Source organism: Vollenhovia emeryi, unplaced genomic scaffold (genome assembly GCF_000949405.1).
Source record: "Vollenhovia emeryi isolate VEMERY1.0 unplaced genomic scaffold, V.emery_V1.0 DF939338.1, whole genome shotgun sequence".
Classification (NCBI taxonomy): domain Eukaryota; kingdom Metazoa; phylum Arthropoda; class Insecta; order Hymenoptera; family Formicidae; genus Vollenhovia; species Vollenhovia emeryi.
In genome coordinates, this window is record NW_011967028.1 from 112,015 (window position 1) to 131,461 (window position 19,447).

General features: G+C 44.7%; 1 protein-coding gene across 6 annotated transcripts in view; it reads left to right on the forward strand.

Annotated features, from left to right (window-relative positions):
• The window catches only part of LOC105558502 (ELAV-like protein 3), a 54,493-nt gene that overhangs the window by 32,827 nt on the left and 2,219 nt on the right, over nt 1-19,447 (forward strand). For 3 of the 6 annotated variants that reach the window (XM_012006206.1, XM_012006208.1, XM_012006207.1), the window contains exons 2-7: nt 3,540-3,775; nt 7,446-7,549; nt 9,042-9,195; nt 10,860-10,898; nt 12,565-12,823; nt 15,983-17,171. In XM_012006206.1, the coding sequence (XP_011861596.1) occupies nt 3,580-3,775; nt 7,446-7,549; nt 9,042-9,195; nt 10,860-10,898; nt 12,565-12,823; nt 15,983-16,175 (945 nt within the window). In that variant the 5' untranslated portion in view covers nt 3,540-3,579 and the 3' untranslated portion in view covers nt 16,176-17,171. Of the gene's footprint in view, nt 1-3,539; nt 3,776-7,445; nt 7,550-9,041; nt 9,196-10,859; nt 10,899-12,564; nt 12,824-15,982; nt 17,172-17,351; nt 17,355-19,447 lie in introns of those variants that run through there. The other 3 variants (XM_012006211.1, XM_012006209.1, XM_012006210.1) reach the window with 3 other exon arrangements.

The following is a 19,447-nucleotide window of genomic DNA, read 5'->3' on the forward strand; positions in this document are numbered from 1 at the left end:
AAAACGCTGAACTAAATGCATTTGGTAATTATTACTAGACTTTTTTCTCAGTGTAGGTATGACAACCACACAGATATAGCTGTCCCAAATATTACTATTTATTGGGGTTGTGCCAACCATATCGGTCTCTCCGTGCAGAAACTGAAGAGCTGGGTTTTATTCATTAATGCCTGGACCTCAGTTTCACTAGGGTCTATATTTTCATAATTTTTATTCCCATCTATACATGGATGAGTTTCAGGCTGCAGTTCACACAGCTTCTATAGAAGTCTGATAGTCTGTGACGTTACAACATGCTTAAGCGCCCTTACGCCGGGACTCGCTCGCCCACTCCTCCAAATTTTGCGCCCTACGCTGGAGCGTCATTGCGTACCGCCTAGTAACGGCATCGACGTTACGGCATGCATAAGCCCGTATCAGACTACGGTTTGAGATTGGATTGAAATTTGACCAATTGGAGTAAATGTCACTAAAATTGAGATTAGTAAACTTTACTGCGATTGGTCAAATTTGAATCCCGATCTCGATCCGCAGTCTGATACGGGCTTTAGGCACGGTTTCACCAAACGTCTGAAGTCAAGCGACGTTTGGTGAAACCGTGCATGCTGTAACGAAACCGGCAACGCTGATACGCCGTTTCCATAGTCACGATGCACGAAGAGTTCGAGAGTCGCACGCTTTTCAAAAGTGCCTCGATCCGCGCGCAACTTCGGACGGCTAGGCATTAATAACGCCGTGTGTATTATACGTACACCGTCCAATCCGTTTCGGAAACTCGGGGAGGGGGGCAGCCGTAATAAAAGCTGTCTGTTACCCCGCGGCATCGCGGACAGCTCGGTTTTTAGGGTGGCGACCACCGCGAGCCGGCGGGGAAGGTTCCGAGGGACAGCTGATGCCCCGAACGTAGGAGGGAAAAAGGGAGAGAGCGGACGCGCGCGTGGCGAGAGGGGAGCGCACGTAGAAAAAAAAGACAGGGGAGGGGGGAATAAAAATGTACGAGCCGGTGGCTCGTGCCGACTGATAAACGCGTCGTATGGCCGCGCGCGCGCGTGTGTGTACTCGCCTTAACCGTGAACACCGCGGTTGGCACCCCACGGCAGCCGCCGCGCGTAATTCCCCTTCCTCGCTCTGCCCTTGTCTCTCCCTCTCTCGCTCCTGTTTCTCCCTTTGCGCTCTGGCGCGTGTACCGGGTGCTCCGCGCGAGAGTTCGCCGGATCGCTCTCGCAGCCGGTCCCGCATTCGAGAACTCGTTTCCCGATACGCTGCTGCCTTCGGCTCCGAATTTGCCTCGTGGAGAGTCTCCTCGAGTTATTTCGTCGGGAGTTGATCGGAAGTAATTTTTAACCTGTAGAGGGCCGGCATTTTTCCATTGAAATTTGTAATTTTTTTAAACAGAAAATTTATGCACATATGTGATCTACACATGTTCCGCAAAGTTTCCAAGTGTGCTCCTGGCCACTGTAGTGGCCGCTCCAGCCCTCTAAAGCCCGTATCAGACTACGGATTGGGATTAGATTGAAATTTGACCAATCAGAGTAAAAGTTACTGAACTTGAGATTAGTAAACTTTACTGTGATTAGTTAAATTTCAATCTAATCCCAATCCCAATCCGTAGTCTGATACGGACTTAAAGGTTAATTGTGTTTGAGACTCCACTCTCACTTTTTAAATTTGTGTAATTATACGATCTGAAGGAAAGAGATGAGCTTAATGTCACCTGGTTATTTTCTTGTAAATATGTTGCCTCTCTTAAGTATTATATACAAAGTTAAAAAGTGAGCGGGGTCCCGAAGACCCCGCGCGGGTAATTGAAAATTAAATGGCTGTAAGGAGATACGTTTCAATAAAGGCAAATTGGTCTCGACGTTTTCTCGTTAATGTAACTTTGCCGTGAGATCTTAGTGTCGTTTTCAATTATGAATATAACTCGGAGTTGATGGCCTCGTCGCTTAGACGATAATGAAGTCGGCTGCTGGCTCGAATTTATAATTCGTGCCGGCGAACGAGTACTTCAGGGAGCGTTTCTTCCTCTTATCTTCCACGCCGACGCGCAAAGAAATGCTGTTGATCGAAATTGATGATCCCGAGCGCCACTTCTCGCCGTCGCATCGGCTAATTTGTCGGGTCCAGTTGAACTTTCATCGCCAAAAAGCTGTCGATGTTAGAAAGCTATAAATATCTAACGAATATCTCGATGGAACAACTGGTGTGCCTTTCGCTACGGACACCGCGTATGTAGGCTTATACAACGCGCGGTGTGCCTCCGCAGTTTGGAGATGAGAGGGTCTCCAGCCCTTTAAATGACAACGGGGGTCGTCGGCCCCTTTAAATTACCCGAGTTCGTGTATAGGACGTTACCCCACGGTTCTCCCAAACCGCCGGCTAGTCCCCTTTCGTGCTGCATTTGGAAAGTCATTGTTCAGATTTACATGATAGAGTCCCGAGCATTACATATTTTTTTTACGTGGTCTTTTTGGATTTCCTCGTCGGCAGTATCCGCTTTGATCTAACACCTAATACAAAGCACATCTGCGATAAACAAAGTTTATCTGAATAATGCCCGGTTCTACCAATGCGGATTAAATTTTAATCCCGGTTTAATTACTTTTTACCCTTTTCTAGTTTCAAAAATTAGAAAAAGATAAAGAGCGAGTTAAATCGAGATTAAAGTTGATCTGCATTGGTGGAAATGGGTATGAAGCCGCCTGTATCAGGCTACGGATTGATATTGAAATTTGACCAAATCGAGGTAAAAACTTCAGAGATTACTTGACCATGTCTGGCAAATTTTTATGTTTAAACTCGCAACGTTCATGGTTCGTGGTCCTTTTTACTTGTGAAAAGTAATCTGAAGTTTTTAATTACTTCGAATTATAAGATTTCCTCTAATCAAGGTAAAATTTACTAATCTCAGGTTTAGTGAACCGATACGGGCCTCAGCGAAGCAATTTTTTAACGACCGTAGATTACAATATAATTCGTTTACGCGCGCACGTGTATTACACAATTTCATAATTGACGCGTTACTTTTTGTAGTTAAGCCAAAATAAAAATTCGCTTTGGCTTTAGACAACAAAACCGCCTCCCGTGTTTAACTTACGTTCGTTCTTTCACCGAATTCGCGTTACAGGCCGTACAAAAACACGAGGCCACTTGGATTTGAATTTTCCACGGCCAAACGAACGTTTTGTGCATATCGTTGTTTTGGCTATTGCGCGTTTTTATTACGTTCTTCGATATCTCGTGTTTACATCGGTACCCCGCGTCTACTCACTTCCATCGCCCTGCGACACGGCTCGCGCTTGCTGTATTTTCAAAGTGAAACTTCCACAAGTATATTTTAACGTCTTGGGAAAATACGCAGACCCCGCGCGATACCATAGTTGTCCAAGAATCCCGCACTGTATCTAATTTTAACAAGACGGAACAATAGAAGTTCTCTGATACAAACGATCCGTTATTATAGCGCGGTGATTGCAATTGTTCACCGATAGTCTGGGCCACGGTCTAACGTGACGGTGTATCTGTTTTGCTTGCAGATTTCGTACATAGTTAGGGACGACTCGTTAGAGGATTGCAATGATGGCGAACGGAATGGACACAGTCGTACAACAAAACGGAGGATCCACCCTCGGACAGACCTCGCAGGAAGAGTCGAAGACAAATCTCATAGTAAACTACCTGCCGCAGAGCATGACGCAGGATGAGATTCGTTCTCTGTTCTCCAGTATAGGCGAAGTCGAGAGCTGCAAGCTAATCCGTGATAAGCTCAGCGGTAAGTTCGGCGACGCCCGTCGCATCCTTTCTCTCTGGTGAAAATTTTAAGTGAGAGAGGTAATTATTTAGATTAACATACCCCCCTCCAAAAACCTTGGGCTTGGCATATATTATAGAGGTAACCCTCCTGAGTGACATGCAAAAAGTTTTAGCCTGCGGACGTTGTTAAGAAGTTATTAAATATGAAATGTACGTAATTATCGGACAACGTGTATATAGGAATAGTAAGTTGCTATGTTGACCTGCTGTCAGGGCATTTCAATGTTTATTAATGCTTATTAGCATTTTCGCGTGGAAGTCGAACGGGTGGATCTAGTTTCGCCCTGAAAGCAGGGGTCGGTGTGGGGTGTTGTCGCTTCGCGTGGATATCGCGTTCATATCCGCCGACCCATACCCATTGACCACGAATAACTCTTCTTTCCCGCAAGCAGCTTTCCACGTGAAGCGAGGTCCACTCCACACCTCAGACATGTGGAACAGTACAACGGTGGAAGTACATGCGTGGAGACAGTATGTTCCGCCCCCCCCCCCCTTCGGGGAGGCTTCACTTCGTTAAGATACAACCTTACCCAAACCATGTCTGAGGTGTGGAGTGAATCTCATTTCACGTAGAAAGTTGCACACCCATGTGGAATCGTATATGTACTGCAAAGTACATGCTTACAATTAGATGGGAGGACAGATATAAGATTTAGAGTCCATCATTTTTCTCAAAAACTACCACACGTACAGTAAAAATGAATAGGGCATAAAATGCATATTTCGAAGAGATCTACAACTTTTGTTTGAAACCTTTTACAAAATTTTTAATATTTAATGAGATATTACATATAATTACATATAATTCATCGACATTGTTTTGTAAATAACTTTTTTAACAAACAACGTCCGCAGGCTAAAACCTTTTGCAGATCACTCAGGAGGGTGACCTCTATAATATACGTCAAGCCCAAATTTATTGGAGGGGGGTATATAAATCTAAATAATTACCTTTATAAACTTTCAACAAACATATTATTCTCGCCAGGGCTCTGCTTTCTTGTTAAGCGCTTATGTCCGTTTTACACCTAGGGATGATCCTACTTGTGGCTCATCCGAGTGAGTGAATAAATGAACAAAGATCGTCGTACTGAGACCGTTCATGAACTCTGGTGCTATTTCTACATAAGAAGACGGTTAAAAATCATAGTTAAATCATACAGAAACCATACTTAGTAGGATAGTCATACTAAAATGCCAGTGTAAACTTCTTTACTCGGATGAGCCACAAGTAGGATCATCCCTAGGTGTAGAACGGGTATCAGATCCGAGTCAGCGCGATGAGCCCGTCCGTTTCAATTGTATCTGGCGGCACCACTCGGGAAGACACACCTTTGATGACGTTGAAATCTAGTTTCGAAACTGCACGAATTGCGAATTTCGGATTACGAAACGCGATGCGATATTAGAGACAGTGAAATCTCGAAAGCTGGATTTGCGTCGGAGACAATTAACTCGAATAATAATCGTGTTATGATTTTATATCCAACGCAGTTTTGTTCCGCTTGATTCAAGTTCGTTTGATTAAGCGTAGATTAACAGTCAATGATAGAAAAATCACGTTAAAAAAAGATCTTGACGAGAAAAGTGAAAACCGTGATTTCTTAAAAATAATTGTTCGCAGATTTGCTTTTCTTCAGTCGCACACAAGCGCAAGTCCCTCAGACGTCAAACTAATCAATTCTACTTGTCGATAAATTTCTTCTCAATTTTAACACAACTTGCTAACTTTGTTTATCAACTTTTCTCAACTTTTCGTTTTACCGAGTTGATCAATTTGGCTTACGAGCGGCTCAATGTTCCAATATTTTGCTGGGAATTGGCATTTTGCATAAACAAAGTCTCCGGTTGCGACCATGGCATTTCGCGTAACTCGCCCGTGTCGCTGTAATACACCGAGTACGCGCGTAATCTAGCCGTAATTCGGCGTACGTGTGCGCAGGGTATATTCCGTTGCAGTAGCGGCGAGACGAGCACGTGTATAGACGTCGCGGCGCTATTTCGAGCCGCCGCGAAGAGCGAGCGCGGGGGCGGCGTTTGGTTTGAAGATTTGCCGCTTTATGCTCGACCTCATCGCCGCAGAGTGACAGTAGCGTATCACGTCGCTCGTCACCACGCGACGATAAGCGCGTAGTCATTATTTGGCGCAATTTTTCCCTCGTTCCGTCGAAAACCCGTAATTACGCTTTCGGTGCCTCTTCCTCTTCATTAGATTACGTTGAAGACGTGCGCGAAGAGGCTTGAATTTATGCGCTACAAAGTTTTTCTAAATTTGACGTTAACAAAGAGTGACGACTAAAATACTGTCGTCCTAACCTAAAAAGCAGCATCTCCATTTTTGGCCATTGTAGTTAAGGGGATGCTGGAGTGATTCTGCACTTTCGCACCTTTTGCACTTAAAACTGTTTCGCGGAAAGATTTGTGTAATACACAAATTAAATGGCACGTGTACAGATGATCGAAAGCAGCTTGCTATTCCGGCTAAATTAAAGAACAATATGACATCACTGAAACTAAGTTTGTAAGTCTAATAAAAAATAATAGTGAGCAACACACATACTACATGTACTGTATGTATGTGTTGCTCACTATTATTTTTTATTAGACTTACAAACTTAGTTTCAATGATGCCATATTGTTCTTTCATTTGGCCGGAATAGCAAGCTGCTTTCGATCTGTACACGTAAGCCATTTCATTTGTATATTACACAAATGTTTCCGCGAACTGACAGTTTTTAGGTTAGAAAGGTGCAAAAGTGCAAAATCACTCCAGCATCCCCTTAACTCACTTTCTATGTTTCTTAGTCCTGTCCTACAAGGCTAGAAAGCAGTAAGAACACTAGATTTTATGTTAATCTAGTGCTCTTACTGCTTTCTAACCTTGTATGACAACGGATATTTCTCTAAGAAACATAAAAAGTGAGTTAACTACAATGGCCCGAAAATGGAGATACTGCTTTTTAGGTTAGGACGGCAGAATAGTATACTGATGCCTTTCCATGACTTCAGGCACATATGGAACACACAATTTCCCGTGTATTATATGCAAAATGTAAAAATGTTTACAAATCCACATGGAAAGGCATCAGTGAGGCCTAGTGTAATAATCAAATTAACTTCTCCACCGTTTTCGTGTCAAAACGTTCGAGAATCGCGAGAGAGTCTGACACACCGTTTCCTCAGTTGAGACGAAAAATAATTTATTCGTATGTCCTTGCTGTTCCGATGCTTCAGGCATTTCGCCAACAACTCGTTGATATATTTGCCACTACGCCATTCATAAAATTGATTCCGAAGCGTATCGGGGAAACTAAAGTTGGCATTGCGCTGCACGTTCAACTTCGATGCGATTATTCCAGTCTAGTTGATAAACGTGCAGATATAAACAAACCTCGTTGGTAGCTCCGGGCAGAGATGTTTAATCAGGAGCAAAAGCCAGCGAAACGTCGTCGGCGGCCGGAAAAAAACCGTGTCGATCGCTCCTTAGTCGCAAACTACGTACGACGTGACTCGCGGTCGATCCAGCTTCCGCAGATAAATCTAACGTGGACTCGCGGTTGATCCAGCTTCCGCAGATAAATCTAACATGGACTCGCGATATTCATCGAGCCGCGCGTCTCTGCTTGCAGGTCAGAGTTTGGGTTACGGTTTCGTCAACTATCACCGGCCTGAAGATGCCGAAAAGGCTATAAACACGCTCAATGGTCTTCGTTTACAGAACAAAACCATCAAGGTGAGTAGCTTGCAATGCCAGTTGTTGGGTTTATCTTTGCTCGTCGTTCGTTTCCCCCTTTGCGATCCCCGTAACGACGCAACACCGTAAATTTTACCTTCCACGATTAATGCCCGTTTCTACCCACCGCGAATCAACTTTAATGTGATATATTGTATCTTTTAAACCTGAAAGAAGATATGAAGTGAGTTGAATCGAGATTCAAGTTAATCTGCGTTGGTAGAAACGGGCCACGAGCCAATGATATTTCTCGAGAGATCACGGATCACACCGTTATTCTTTGCGATCCGTGACACGGAAGAGATATACAGGGTGTTATGTAATACCCGCCTCACCTCTTATTCACGGATAGAGCGGACTAGATTGAGTCGAAAAGTCCTCTACCATTTGGCAATTTTTGCAATAGTTAACGAATTATTAATTATTAAAAATCGCTGTCTTGGCCCGCCCAATTCAAGCGCGCTGCGAGATGCGGCTGTCCCGCAATCGGCGTTGCTAGGCGCGCGGAAAGTTGTTTAGGCTGAAGGCAGACAACCATCCGTAAGCGCTTACGGACTTCCGTAAGCCGTAAACTTACGGTAAGGCAGAGAAAAACTTAAGCCGTAAGCGCTTACGAATGGTTGTCTGCCATCAGCCATATTAAGGACCGTCTTAGTAGTTAGAGTGCAGGTATAATTTTTAAAATATTTGTAGCACTGGTCGAACTGCGCTCTAATTCGCCGAGAGTATGCGCCAGAGCTGAAGTAGGAGTAAGAAATGGAAATGATTAATTTCTTTACTTCTACTCTTATTACTTTTTACGCCAAGCTTACTTCATCTATTGTAGACGATCCTTTACACGTAGTCCTTGCGCCGTGTGTGATAAACAATTCCCCGCGCGTCTATATAGCAACGCCGATCGCGGGACGGCCGCATCTCACCGCGAGCCTGAATTGGGCGGAAGGCCGGGCTAAGGCGGCGATTTTTAATAATTAATAACTCGTTAACTATTGCGAAAATTGCAAAATGGTAGAGGACTTGTCGACTCGGCCTAACCCGCTCTACCCGTAGAATAAGAGGTGAGGCGGGTATTACGTAACACCCTGTATATCGAGATCAGATATTAAGATCGATACAGCGCAATCACCGTCGGTGCTGTTCGAAATCGATAGGCTATTTTCGCCAGCCGACTATTTTGCAAAGCGTTTCCATCCGATTTCTAGAATGCTAAATGCATCTACGCGAGCGTGTAGGGCGGTAAATGCGGCAATATAAATAGGTTGGCCTGGATTCGGGGCGGATTTTATCGCGCGCGAACAAGAATAAAGCGATGATTATCGCGTGGGCACGTTTCTTTTCGCCTAGCTGCGTTCTTTCTTACTTCCGTTGGATAAAACGCCGAGCGCCTCGGGCGACGCCGATCTCTCTCTCTCTCTCTCTCGTTTCCGCACACACGTCGGAAACCGAAAAGAGAATATTCTTTCCGAACGCGATCTCCTGCTTCTCTTTCCAGGTGTCGTACGCGAGACCGAGCAGCGAGGCGATCAAAGGCGCGAATCTGTACGTGAGCGGCCTGCCGAAAAACATGGCGCAGCAGGATCTGGAGAATCTCTTCAGTCCTTACGGCAGAATCATCACGTCGCGGATACTGTGCGACAACATTACCGGTAAGTCGACGCAAAAGAGTACGCCTGTCTCCATAGTTTCTTCGAGCGAGCTTTCCGTCACGACGATACTTCCGACCGCTTGTCAATTTTTCCGACAACGCGAAATGTAACCGCTTAGAGACGAGAGTCCGACGAATGGTCGTCACGTCGTTCGCAACATTTCCTCATACGGTTTCTTCCAGTCGACCCGGCGATCCGACTTGTCCAACTTATTTTTACTCGCGCTCGAAACGAGTCCTCGCAATACGATGAGATCGATGTGCGAGAGAACATTAATGTTTAAGACAGCGACGAAATCGGAAATCTCCGGTGGCTCGAAATAAGACTTGATCCAGATCACAGGTGCGTAGGCCATGGGGTTAGAGTCCGTTTGTAGGGTGGGTCGGTGCGCCACGAACGATAACGATAACAGAGGTGCGAGTAAAGAGCAGCTCGTTGATAGAGTATTACCGTCGAGCGAACGAGATCGTATCAGTTTTCACTTGGTTATATTTTTCTTTCGCCTGTACACACTCTTCCACACGTTTTCCTCATTCGAAGAGCACCAAGAGCAACGAGTATCTCACGAGTATTACAGCTTTTCGCATATACACGCAACTTTGTTCTCGAGGGGGAGCGACATACCGACGACGAATAACGACGACAGCCCGAGGTGTCGCGCGCAAGTGTCCCTCTCTCGCTTTTATTGGTCGACCACGAACCTCCCCGAGTTTGGATTTCGTTTGCGTCTTTTGCGTTTATTTCTTGCAAATGCCCCTCCCTGGCCAGCCCAGTTACCGCACGCACGAAAGCCTCATGGCCTCCACCTCGATCTTAATTTCGTACCTCCTTACCGTGCTCACTTTTCACTCCCATCTCCCGTCTTCCCGGCACCGCGTCACGCCTCGTCATCACCATCGTTCCGTCACCCAGCAGACCCTTGCTTCGTTCTCTCCCCCCCCGAGATTTACGTTCGTCCAACGTCGCTTTCTCCCAACTCCCGCAAAAGTGAACACGCGCGGTACGCCGAATTTTTACCCCCTTTGGCGCTCACGCTTCTTATATGATTAAGGAGATCTGAAATAGCGTAATCTACACGAAGTCCGCTCGCCCCTTGTATACGCGCGAGTCCCAGTTCATTTGTTCTCTTTAAAACAACATCATTTCCTCGTTACCGCGCGAAACGTCAAGTGCGAAAGCAACGATCCACCAACGATGATTCGAACGTCGAGTGACACAGTTCGAGCGAGATCAGGGGGATTCGTTTCTTTCGTGCGTCGCTGACGTATGGTCCCTCATGATTTTGTCAAAACCTTTTGGCTTCACGGTCGCGCGCATCATTTTATTTATTTTTTTCTATTCGCAGAGATCGCGGTGTCCCACTGTGTCATTAAATGTAAACTCGTCGGGTCTAGATTCTTGTCACCCGTAGACAGTCTCGAGCTCGCTATTGCGGCAAATTCTGCGGATAATGTTCGAACGCCGACGAACTCGTTGCTTCGACTTCGCTTCCGTTGTGTTCTCTCTTTCGTTAACCCCATCGCTTCGTCTTATCGCGCGAGACACGTCTTATCTCCCCCCCCCCCCGCCCCCCCGAAACCACCGGCGTATCACAGGGGCGAGCGAATCGCGTGTGCTGCCAGTTTGGATTTTAACGAGATATGATTTTTTCCGTTTCTGTTTAGTACGACAGTTTGTGACCGGCGGCGGAGACAATTTGCCCGGTACGTAAATCACAAATCTCTTTTTCTTTTCCCTCATTACGTCCTCTAGCTGAAACGAACAGCCAGGCCGTTTCTTTCGATTTCTGCGATGCGCGCGCGCGCGTCTCTCGTCTGCGCGACCTCGTTTTTTTTTTTCACGTGTAGCCATGTATACCTCGTCAATGTCATCGCCGTCGTTGTTAAATAAAACACCACGCAGCGGTACGAACGCCGCGCCGGTTTTCCCCGCGGTGTAATCGAGTGTCGCTCGCGGAATCGAAAATCGATTTGTAATCGCGCCGAGTGAACGCCATCTTCGATAAAGTCCGCCCGCGGCCGCTCTTGCTAGCGGCGACGTTTTGTCAAAATTAATTTGCAACTCGCGGCGAGCGGCGAGGGATTTTCGGCCAAGTGATTCTACATTTGTGCGACGTGTGTAAATCCGGCTTCGCGAAATTGTCGCGCGAGACCGAAATTCGGTGAAACATTCGATGCATTGCGATTTAACGTTTCGCGAAACGTTCTGCGTTTCTCTCTCTGTTTTTTTTTACACGCCTCGACTGCGACTCGGTCCAGAATTGATCTGAATTCATTTCCGAACGATCGAGTGCGAGGAGAGAAAACGCGAAAAGAAATTGTCGCGTATCTGCCTCTCGCGCAATGACAGACGATGCGCGCGCATCCAGTGTTTTCCCGAGCGCCATTTTTGTTTCTTTACGCTTTTTGTCATTCGTTATGATTATGATTTGCAATTATATCGACATGTGTCCGCGAAGATATACTCGCTCTGTCTCTCTCTCTCTCTCTTTCTCTATCACTTTTCTTTAAATCTCATTTTCTCTCTTTTTCTCTTTCTCTTTCTCTCTTTCTCTCTCTCTCTCTCTCTCTTTCTTTCTTTCTCTTTCTCTTTTTCGTTCCTGTTTACCCGTTATCAATCGACACTAGACCGCGAATGACGAGTAACGTCTATGGTAAAGTAGAGAATCGAAAGAAAGACAAAAAGACGTCCACCCGACGAGGCATCGTCGGTGTGTCTTGTAAAGAAACGAATCTGCGCGCACCGAACCACTCGCTTTGTCTCTGTGTAAAAAAAAAAGAACTCTAATAAAGTAAGTCCAGCGCGTTCTCGAGTTTGCGCGTGTACTCAAAGTCGCGTCCTTCCGTCGTTACGAGAGACTCGCAACTTGTCGCCGCTCTCGACGATACCTGAACGTAGTGCACCGAGAGATATATAGTATATATGTGAAATGTGAATTGTTCCGCACGCATTCTATGATCTAACGATAAGCGCAGTTGAGCGATCACTCGACACGTTATCGGGACCGTTAACTGGCCGAGAGAGCCTAGCTAAAGGCTCATTGACAATTAACGAATCGAGTAACGAGGAGGCAGTACAGTAAGACAATGAGAAACGCGCAGGTAACGTAATCGCGGCACGATCCAAAGTCCTCCAAATTAATTTCGAGTTTGTTTTTTTTTGCCGTGGGCTCGTGCGCGACGTTTCTCTCTTACGCGAGGCTAAGGGAGAAACGGGAGGGAAAAGGCACGGGAACATCCAGAGATCCCGGCCGGAAGCAGAGCGTCCGGCGCCGATGTCGGCGGACGCTAAGCGAGTCGCGAGTCAGTAGCAATAACCAGATGCGATTCTTGTGTGTTCCTGCCGTTTATCTCGGCACCTCCTCGGCAGGCCTGTCGAAGGGCGTCGGCTTCATAAGGTTCGACCAGCGCGTCGAGGCCGAGCGGGCGATCCAAGAGCTGAACGGCACCATACCGAAGGGCTCGTCCGAGCCGATCACCGTCAAGTTCGCCAACAATCCCAGCAACAACAACAAGGCGATACCGCCGTTGGCCGCCTATCTCGCCCCGCAGGCCACGCGGCGCTTCGGCGGGCCGATCCACCATCCGACCGGCCGCTTCAGGTACATTCCACTGTCGCCACTATCCAGGTACCTACTCGCCTCTACTCGCTCTACCCAAGGATTTTCACTATCTTTCTTCTAACTCTTCTTCGTCTCCGCTCTGTCTCTTCTCTCTGTCTTTCCGCTTCACTATCACGGCTTTCCGTTAGACAGTTTCGGAGGGGTGTCGCGCGGACCGTATCGCGGCTCGTCGCGGCTGTTCACGCGGTTTCCTGGACGCGCTCCAGTACTCGCCGACTGAACACCGCGACTGCCGCGCACCGTTTTGCCCACCCCCGCCTTTCTTTCCGTTCTTTCCTCTGTTTCTCTGTCAATTTATTTACCGGATAATTCTTTAGCCGATTCGAGCTCTCTCTCTCTCTCTCTCTTTCTCTTTACCGAGTCACTTCTCTGCTCATCCATCGATCTCTCCTTACTCGTCCGTCTATCTATTCGATTATCCCCGTTTATCTCCTTACTTTTCTGTCTAAGAACTATCTCTGACTCTATCTAGCATATATTACTCTTCTTCCTTCTATTTTCTCTCTTTTGACACACACATACACGCAGACACGTACACAATAGACACCGCGCAAACACGAATACTCGATTGGATCGATCGATTGTTCATGTATAAATATGGGACTTTGCTATTTTAATGATATCTTCTTATTATTATCATTCTCTTAGTGCCACAAAACGGCATGGTTTTTTTTTATTTTTAATCCGTGAGAAAATAACTTTCCTCACGGAAGATACGCGGTCCCGTGTACAATGTTACGCCTCGTTATTGCGGCTTGAAAAATCTCACGTAGATAGCGCGGTTTGAAAAAGCGGGGAGACATTTTATTAAAAGTGACAGTAATCAGTTTAGCAAAATGAGCACATATTTTTGCCGACCTGGCTATCCATGTCGATCGATCGGTCGATCGCAGACAGTTATCGTTACCTCCGCATTTATCGAAGTTGTTCGGCACAAAAGCTCCTCCTTCTACACCATCCAGTTCTAAAAACTTAAACTATGTATTGCACTAACGTGTCTGTCCTTTTATTTTACATTGTGACTGTGCACGCTCTGTTACTTTCGGGGATCATGGCTTAAATCTTTGTGTTACTTACACGACGAGACTTTCGGGTACGGTACTTTTCACATTCTCGACTTGGTTACAAGAAGGGGAACGGCCAGTGACGGCGTTTGCTAAGAGAATATAGCTCAATCTTTGTTCTCCGAATCATTTGAAAAGTGTAGATTCCGATTTATTTGAAAAATATAGTGCCATTTCTCATTTTCAGCTTATGATTGCAACGTTAACGTGAGCGAATAAAGATTCGCGGAAAGTGTTTCGGAGCGCGAACGATCTACAGAGAAAATGCCGCGTTAGCTCTGTTTAGAAAGGTCTTTCCGTGACGCAATCGATGCGGCTGTATTAAACTTGCATATCGACGAAACAACCTGTCAAGGTCGATCGAAAGGCTCCATGACCTTACCAAATAATAAATCTGTGTTCGATAGCATTCTATGTAATTTCGCGTATAATAAAAAGAAGCAAAGAAGAAAACGTTGGCTGATCCTCCTCCATTTGCACTCGCCTTTGCGTTTCTTTCATCGTTTACGTGGACTCTTGATTTTTATACTACTTTTCCCCCCGTTTTTTTTTTCATTCTCATCTTCAAGGCCAGCGATCAGTAAGTCCCACGAGACAGACGTGCATTATCCACACGACTCGATCGAATGCAAAAAAATAAACGGAATAATGCACGAGTCTGATTCGAAAACGTAAGCTGATCTTTGGCCATTCTCGAAACACGGAGGAGCGAAACGTACACAATAGCCTTGCATCGATATCTGCCGTCACGCGCGCAATATTTCACCCGGGCAAGTTGTACCATGAAGTCATCGTAGAAATCTTTTCGATCATTCAGACGCTTGACGACAAATATCAGAATTAAGGACCACCGACACTCAACAACTCGTCATCTCTCTTTCGTTTCGAGCCTCCCGTATAATGCATAAGTCACGATGCTCGCTATCGAGAGCGATATCTACGTAGTACATACATTTGCAAATTGTCGCTCTAGTGCGTAGGAGACGATACACGCACTTGTACATCTTCATTGATGGCAACGTGTCAGAATTCCGTGTCTAGATTCGAGTCATAAAACTATCGAAATTCTCCACGAGACTCGTCGCAGACATTGATCGTTCGGTTGCTTTCAATAAATGCAAAGTGTTAACCGCGAGTTCTGCTGTGCTTTGCTGTTGCTTTGTCTCTCGTTGTTTCATTTTCCCTTCCAGCAGAGCGGAAGGATATAGCTCGTACAGCAGTTGAATCGGTCTGTCAACGTTAAACGAAATTTCAGACGACAAGACACTGTCCACGACTTTAGATCCGAGCAGAATAATCAGCTTGTCTCTTGCAATATTTACAAAAAAGAAGTGTAATTATTATACTTGAAATCGAATTTTTTTTTCTCTTAACAATCTCTAATATTCGAATTTCTGTGATAACTTTTATTTGCAAGTGTAACTAAAAAAGCTCGAGACTTTTAACGGCATCGAGTTTATCGTGTTACGTTTTGGCGTCGTCGTTTGGAAAATACGGTCACAGTCTGACCTAAACAGCACTTATCCCATTGCGACATAATCCCTTGGCTTCCTCTCCCCTAATAGAGAACCGAACTGGTCACACGAAAGATGAATTCCATGTCGATTTTACGCCCCGGCAAATTAATCTTGCAAATTTGTATGCCGGCGTATTATTTAAATAACTCGCTCTCTAATATCCGACGTAAATGTTTAAGTTGTTCGAAATTGCGTTAAATGATGGAAATAATGATTGTCTCTTTCGCTCGCGATATTAATGTTAGATTGACATGGACACATCGGACTTCGCTTCTCTAAGGCCCGGTTTCACCAACGTTCTCTTAAAGGCTTGGCTTAATTTGTTCTTTGTCTCTTTCCAACTGTTGTTCTAGAAAGAGACAAACGCGAATTGAACTCGGATTGAAGTTGAGCAACATTTGGTGAAACTGGCCCCAAGTCCTGCGTTACGTCCCCCCACGTTGCGTCCCATTCGGGGTAACAGCGCACCGCTACGTAGAGGGTAGAAAATGAAATACACAGGGAGCGCCCGACTTATCCCCCGACTTTGGCTCGATCCCGGAGTATCTCTCTTCTTACGTTGTTCTTTTTGTGTTTTGTTTTAGCACTGGCAAGGCCATGCTTGCCATTAACAAAGGCTTACAGAGGTCAGTATTTTTTTCGTTACTACCGCTACGTTTTCCACTCCTAATTTTCGTTAACTTCCTCCGTTGTGTGGCTTCATTCTGTCTCTTTCTCGCTCTCTTTCTCTTGTTCTCTCTTTCTCTCTCCCCTCGACTCGTTACGAATTCGACATGAAAATACCGCGAAACGATTTCATAACTAAAACGGCTTCGAGATAATTAACGTTGTTAATTTTTAACAGTCGCTACTGAATTTTTTCAGTCGCTGCCTTGAAGGCTCTTACGCGAACATTTTGTCCGAGATGTAAAATATATTTGCCGCTGGCTCTCTTTATGTAAGCGTAGTTTCGTAACGGGGTCCCCCCACTATTCTCTCGCATTCTTCACCACTTTTGCATTTTCCACTTGTCTTTCGCTTCGACTTTCGTTTGATTCAGTTGTGCAAACACAGTGGTAGACATGTTGACGTCACGTTTTCTTGAGTTTCGCAACCAAGCCTCCTTGGCTCCCCCGTTCTTCCACGTATTTACATAGTGCAATCTGTCCATCTGATAAACGATTAAACCGCCGCAATATTTGTCACCGTAGTATTTGCAACGATCGCAGCTTATAGAACATTTTAGAGTTTCGTTGTTCTCATTGCGCAATGGCGCGTAATAGACACGGCTTTATCGAAAAAGACAAGAAGCACGCGATCACACAGTCCTGCACTTTAATGGTAAACGAAAAGAATGAGATTCATATTACGTTTCACTGCAATGTTCTAGAGAAAAGCTTTCGATTCGCAAACTACCCTCGAATAAGATCCTGCGCGTATTCTTTGCAAACCGAAGTTACAAAAACAGACGGAGGCTGCCCTCGAGGGGTATCTATTCTAGATACGAATGCTCCTATACGTAGAGAGAAACCGGATGCAGATACTCTCGTGTACATATGTGTATATACGATATGCTTGACGAACAATGAGACGAACTCACATGCAAGCAACGTGATGTTACTCCCTTCATTTCCTCGCCCTTATATAGACTCCGTTGTTTCGTTTTTACCGCCCCTTCCCCCCCCTCATACACACATGTACACACACGTACACGCACAGACACGTATACGTACACGTACGTGAATTGAATCACAGGCGATCGTGTAGTCACCCGATGCACAAGTTTACTGTGTACACTCGTTAAAAAAAAATAAATAAAAAAAATTGATAAAAAATACACGACACCACACTTTTACTTTACGCGGTGTAACGTACAACGTACGTGACGAATGCATACGTAATTACTGTGGCCTCGGCATTATACTGAGTACTCACCGAGATGTGCCCTGTTTTAACGCGGCTTGTGACGTCAAGTAGGTACGTAGATACTTTTACAACTGTAAATATCCCCCCTACCCCCTCACTGTAAGTGCCCTCGTATGGGACGTGTACCTTCCTTCCTGTACTCTGAAAATCTTTATTCTCTCTCTGTCTGGTCAGGAGAAAAGAAAAAGTCTGTCGCACATTTAAGAGTTAACGTTAACGTCTACCGTAGAGAGTGCCATCCGAGGAGATTGGCTTGCGTTTCAAGAAACACGTTCTGTACCTATGCGATCCCCTCCCGTGCACGTGAATGCATGAATGTTCGAGGCAATAATGTACCTCTGTCCAATCTCGCTTCTTCTCTGGATATATTACCCTGTACCCTTATAGAGAATGCATGGCTCGTGTAAAAGATTTACTTTATTAACGTTTGACTAAGGAACCCGTCACCCGGATAGCGCGTACAAACTTTCTCTGCTCGAACGAGCGACGTTTTTGCGTTGCGTCCCGCGTGACACAATGACACTTTTTCGTTCAACTTTCGTTTAGTGTCTCAGATTTGCAATTCTAAACGAGCGTTGCTCCATTATTTGTCCACTCTTTATGTACTCTTCTCCGTCTTTTTTTTTATTTTCTTTATTGTTGGATCATAATCAAGCTTTTAGCCGACATTGACCAGCCAGTGTTTTAATACAGAAAATTTATTGCGAGAAATATTACTTAAGCCAGGGTTTGAACCTGGACTTCCCTACTCTCTAGGCGGGCGTCTCACCAACTCGACCACTGAGGCATGTGGTAATATTTGTCGCGATAACAGATGATATCTTCGCGTCTATTTTTCGACTTAAAATTGAAAATTGAGCCGGGAAACTTGTAGTCAACCCAACTGGCTAGTTATTTAATTAGTTTATTACACAACGTTTCAACCCTATTCTTTTGGGTCCTTTTCGAGTGATACTGCAAATCAACAACATCAACGCAATTATGAACAATGTAGGTTATTAAATACAACGTAGGTTAATAAATGAATAAATAAATAAATAGGATTTAGTTAAATAGTTAACGGTTCAGCAACACACCTAAGTCAGTAATCGTCGTCGAATATGACAGAGTCAAGTTATAAAATATATGTGTACTTGTGAGCACTGTGGTGGCTGGGCTCGAACTAATTTGTTTAAATTGAAAATCGTAAAAATCGCGTTTTATGTACTGCCGACAATCCGAATCGGCATGTAGTTTAAAGCCGAAAAATAGACACCAAGATATCTTTATACTGTAATTGCGACTAATATCACCGCATGCTTCAGTGTCCTGGCGGAAAAAATTTCTACAAGTAACTGCAAAAATTGACGTAAAATTGAAATTTTTATATCTTCGTTGAAACATTAATTTCTTTGTACAAATATCTACGAAATAGTACCACAAATTACAATGTTCTGAAATCAAGAAGTTATTGCAAGTAGTATTTGATGAAAATGTACAATTTTGTAAAAATTAGTACAAAACTTTACTAGTTTTAAAACTTTGAGAAACAACAAAATCTTTTAAAGAATTGAAAGCGTCCGCTTACTTGTAGAATATTACAAAAATTAACAAGCGTTCTCGCATTTTTATGTTGATTTTTATAACACTTAAAATTTGCGTAGAATTTCTTAGATTCTGGCAGTTATATTTTTTAGTTTTGTGGAATTATTGCCGAATTGGTGAGACGCCCGCCTAGAGAGTAGGGAAGTCCATGTTCAAATCCTGGTTGAGGTAATATTTTCCGCAATAAATTTTCTGTATTTAAACACTGGCCGGTTAATGTCGACTAAAAAGCTTAATTGTTATTTATTACTGGCAACTTAAAGAGAATTCTATACAGGGTGAGTCTTTCCATATCCGACAAAATTTTTGAGAAGGTAGAACGGATCGAGATGAACGGAAAAGTCCTGTACCATTTTGCAATTTTCGTAACAGTTAACGAGTAATTAATTATTAAAAATCGTTGTCTTAGGCCGGCTTACCGCCCAATTCGAGCGCGTGGCAAGATGTGACCGCCCGGCGATCGATATTGCTATGCGCACATCTCGCCACGCGCTCGAATTGGGCGGTAGGCCGGCCTAAGACAACGATTTTTAATAATTAATTACTCGTTAACTATTACG